General features: G+C 34.0%; 1 protein-coding gene across 1 annotated transcript; it reads left to right on the top strand.

The window, feature by feature from the left end:
* Window positions 1-583: 583 nt before the first annotated feature.
* Window positions 584-3249, top strand: LOC107780839 (transcription factor bHLH162-like). The gene is made up of 3 exons (XM_016601438.2): window positions 584-873; window positions 2463-2807; window positions 2912-3249. The coding sequence occupies exons 1-3, from the start codon at window positions 733-735 to the stop codon at window positions 2978-2980; spliced, it is 555 nt and encodes a 184-aa protein (XP_016456924.1). The 5' UTR covers window positions 584-732; the 3' UTR covers window positions 2981-3249.
* Window positions 3250-4024: the final 775 nt, after the last annotated feature.

Below are 4024 nucleotides of genomic sequence, written 5' to 3' on the forward strand. Positions count from 1 at the left end.
TTCGAGCCCGGATTCAACATCATAACTGGTTTGGTTATTTATTTTATCTTTAATTTGTTTAACTAACGTTCTTGATTGCTTGTATTGAATCAATACGCATATCCTTAAAACCGCGTACAAATTTAATTGTTATCCGTTTTAAGGTAAATATTTATAATAGTAAAATCGGCAAGCTATGTATTAGTTGCCCATAAAATACAAAACATACTAGAAAGTCAAATTGCTATATCATCATTTTGCCACTATGTACACGCCCACGTGAGAAAACTTTTAACACAAAAACCAACCTTTTCATAACCTATATTTTAAACATAAGCAATTAAAAAACATAAAAATTAGAAGGAAACAAAAAGTTTTTTTTTTTTTAAATTATAAGTATTCCCGAAGAGTTACTCTGTGGTTGCACATTATCTTCCTTTGGAGTAGGGGCGGACGGTGTTAGCGCGGTGGGACAGGTAAAAGTCAAAGTATCCATCTCACTCCCCATGTATTATGACGTTGACATTTACTCTTCTAGTTTCATAAACAGTGACGTTCAATTTTTGATAATTCCTCCCCTCTTTTTCCTTTATAAATACCCTTCAAAGCCCAAAACCACACAGATCTCTACAATCACTTACATCGCTCCCTACGTTGTGTAATTGCTCGTTGTTCTTTATTTTTAATCAAAACTCTCTGGTTTGCTTACTGCAAAACCAGATTTGCTTAAGAAGAGAGCGACCCACAATTTAAATGAAAAGTAGCAGTAAGTACAATATTAGTTCAGAAAAGCCTGATAGGAAAACAGTGGAAAGGAACAGAAGAATCTATATGAAGTATCTTTGTTCTAAGCTTATTTCTCTCATTCCTCCCCACCACTTTAAACCCTCTACGGTACGTACGTTAAACCCACTCTATATGATTATGTTTCTATGATTGCTTGCACCGTAGGAACTAAGTAATAGTTTGTTTTGCTTCACTTGAAAAATAATTCATGATTAGTCTGTCCATCTTGCGAAAATGAAATAAAATTGAAATTAACTGCAAATCAAGAGTGAACGCTAGATGCTATAATCCTGCCACGGTAGAGAGCTGCTGAATCTCAAAACCAAGTCCTTTTGATGGGGATTTTTGGGATCTCACGGTTCTTTAATCTCGGATTTTGGTTTTGGAAATTTTCTAATATTTTCATCGGGATTTTGTAAGGCCAAGTCTTTGTAGTCAAGACGATATGTTGGACAAGCAAACTACTAAAACTAAGTACTATTGATCTTCTTCCTTCCACTATAGGATCAATATTGATCTGTTTTAATATGTTAGAAATGCTACTTTAATTTCTCTCCAAGAGTAGAAGCCAGACAGTTAATTTTAAGCAAGCCATGATTCTTCTTTTTATTAAAAAAAATAAAAATCTAGGGTTTTTTTTAGTTGTATAAGATGCTCTAAGATGGAGAAAGAAAGAGAAGGATGGGCATTGTGCAACCGCTATAGCCTTTAGCAACTTCATATACTCTCTCAGTTCTCACTGCATAACTCTCAACAATCTATCAAATTTTAAGGACCTTTTATTTAACTTAAAGGATTTTAAAAGGTTGCAAGTAATGTACATTTTTCAAATTCACTTGTGCAGTTATCGCTGCTATTCACTTGACCTTTGCTTTTGCCTTACGAGGAAAATCAATTAACAAAACTCCTAATTACCTTAGTACTTGTATTTACATGTGATGATTGTTATCTAATACTCCTAATTTGCGAAAACTCGTTAGCAAAGTTCATATATTTGATGAATTTTAAACCCTATTCTTGCTCAAATTCAACCGATTGAAATTCTGCTGTCAAATGTGTGAGGAAATTTTGTAAATGCTTTCAATAGATAAGTTGATTTAAGAATTTCTAGATTTTCTAAAGTTTTGTACATTGGATAATACGTACCTAACTAATTTCTTGGCAGAAGGTCGGCACACCATTGCCTTTTTCTTATGAGCCAACAATTTATCCTGCCTTAAATGTACTGGAATTGAAGGGAGCCTTTAACCAACGGTAAAGTTGTCTCCACGTGATCACCTATAGGTCACGGGTTCGAGCAGTGGAGGCAGTCACTAATGCTTGCATTAGGGGGTCTGCATTATACCACGGGGTGTGGCCCTTCCCGGGACCCTTCATAAATACGGGATGCTTTGTGCACAGGGTTACCCAAACTGTATCGGAGTACTCACCGTTCTTCGGACAATATCTGATATAATCCTTGAAATGGTTGTTGGAATTTCTCTTAATGCCTATTAGCTTGTTTAAAAGTTCTTGCATTAGCTCAATGTATTAAGACAACTATAGCCTTGTACCTTAAATATGGTTTCAATATTATTCGTAGTGTTTATTCAATGCATAGAATATAATCTTTTTCGGTAAATCAAATTTTCCTTTTTGTTTCCTTAAAGATGGGTTGTTAATTCTTTTCTTGACAATTCCTAGCGAAACAATTTCAGGAGATGCTTTCACAACAAGACCAAGTTGATCAAACTATTACTTACATTGAGCAATTAAAAGAAAGAGTAGAGGTATTAAAGAGAAGGAAGGACGAGCTCGTAGCACAAGGCACAGGTGAAAGAAGTAGTACTTCAAAGAAAGTAATGACAACTTGTACTTTAGAAACACCAGCGGTTGAAGTTAGAGAGTTGGGTTCAACTCTAGAGGTAATTTTAATTAGTGGTTTGAAAAAGAACTTCGCCTTGCAAGAAGTTATAAACGTCTTAGAGGAAGAAGGAGCTCAAGTTGTTACTGCTCATTTTTCAACAATTTGCGATAAGGTTTTCTATACAATCCACGCTCAGGTAATTCATTTATGAGTTTATTATTAGTATGAAAGATGGTGGAAAATGTAGCTAGTTAAATTTAGAACCTAAATATTGCCTTTCTTGTTATCTTATGGTTGTAGGTGAAAATAACGAGATTAGGGATTGATGCTTCGACGGTCCAATTGAGATTGCAAAATCTGGTCTGCTAAATTTTCTAACCAGCAAGGATTAATAAGGAGATATGCCATATACGGATGTTTTAGTTTATGAAATAATAATATACTATTCATACTTTTTTGCCCAACTCTAGAGGTGATTTTAAATAGAGGTGAAGTTAGAGAGTTGGGTTCAACTGTTTTATATTTTTGGATAGGTTAGAAAAGATATCACTACTAGCATCACCTTAATAATCTTGTATAAAGTTTGGGATGCCTTCAATTTGTAACTTTTTGCACATCAATGATCAAATATTTTTGTTTGTTTTACCAAGTAACTTAGAATGTTATATTGTGTTAGTAGTTTTTTCCCCCCTCTTTTGTTGGTTTCAAGTTGGCATGCTTATGTACACATAGAAATCATTGCTCCCAAGGCTACAAATAGCGTAATTAGTTTATCTTTTCATCTTGATGAATCAACAACGGATGCTGAGATGTTTAATTTTTGATCTTTCTTGTTTTCATTGATCTTATTGGGAGAGGGGTAATTAAGAGGTACTATGCCTTTAATTTACAAGGGGAATGGTGCATTTTGGAAGTACGTATACTTTGTGTTTAGATGTAATGCTAGACCTAGTGTCCAAAATCTCTCAGTAACTATTTTAGTCAATAATTTGGTCGAAAATAACAAAGCTACCTAATTAAGCCGCACTTTCTCTTAGATAGCGAAAGAGAAAGAATCACAAATTAAATAACGTCCCAAAAGAAAAAAGGGTAAAAGCAAAAAGGAGTAGACTGGACTTCAACGCTTTCGATCCCGTCAACCTTCGACAAAACCTAAGATTGAATGGTTATGTATAGTAAGAAAAGGTAACTAATTACCTGTATTGCATACAGATATACCGATTCAAGATTGAATGATATGCGTTCGAATTCGAAATACTATCACAATACATTCGCTTGACTAAGTCTGAAATATATAAGTCGTATTATTAAATAAATTTTTAACATATATACATGATCAAAGTTTAAGTTCTATTCGAATACCCATAACATATGTACCACATTCGCCTTTATTCCTCTAACTATATATCTGCA

The sequence above is a fragment of the Nicotiana tabacum genome, chromosome 4 (assembly GCF_000715075.1).
Source record: "Nicotiana tabacum cultivar K326 chromosome 4, ASM71507v2, whole genome shotgun sequence".
Taxonomy (NCBI): domain Eukaryota; kingdom Viridiplantae; phylum Streptophyta; class Magnoliopsida; order Solanales; family Solanaceae; genus Nicotiana; species Nicotiana tabacum.

Bases quoted from the DNA above. Each gene is read 5' to 3' on its own strand.
- LOC107780839 (XM_016601438.2), top strand. From the start codon at position 733: ATGAAAAGTAGCAGTAAGTACAATATTAGTTCAGAAAAGCCTGATAGG. The intron at 874-2,462 runs GTACGTACGTTA...AAACAATTTCAG, and splicing joins ACCACTTTAAACCCTCTACG to GAGATGCTTTCACAACAAGA. The intron at 2,808-2,911 runs GTAATTCATTTA...TTATGGTTGTAG, and splicing joins TCTATACAATCCACGCTCAG to GTGAAAATAACGAGATTAGG.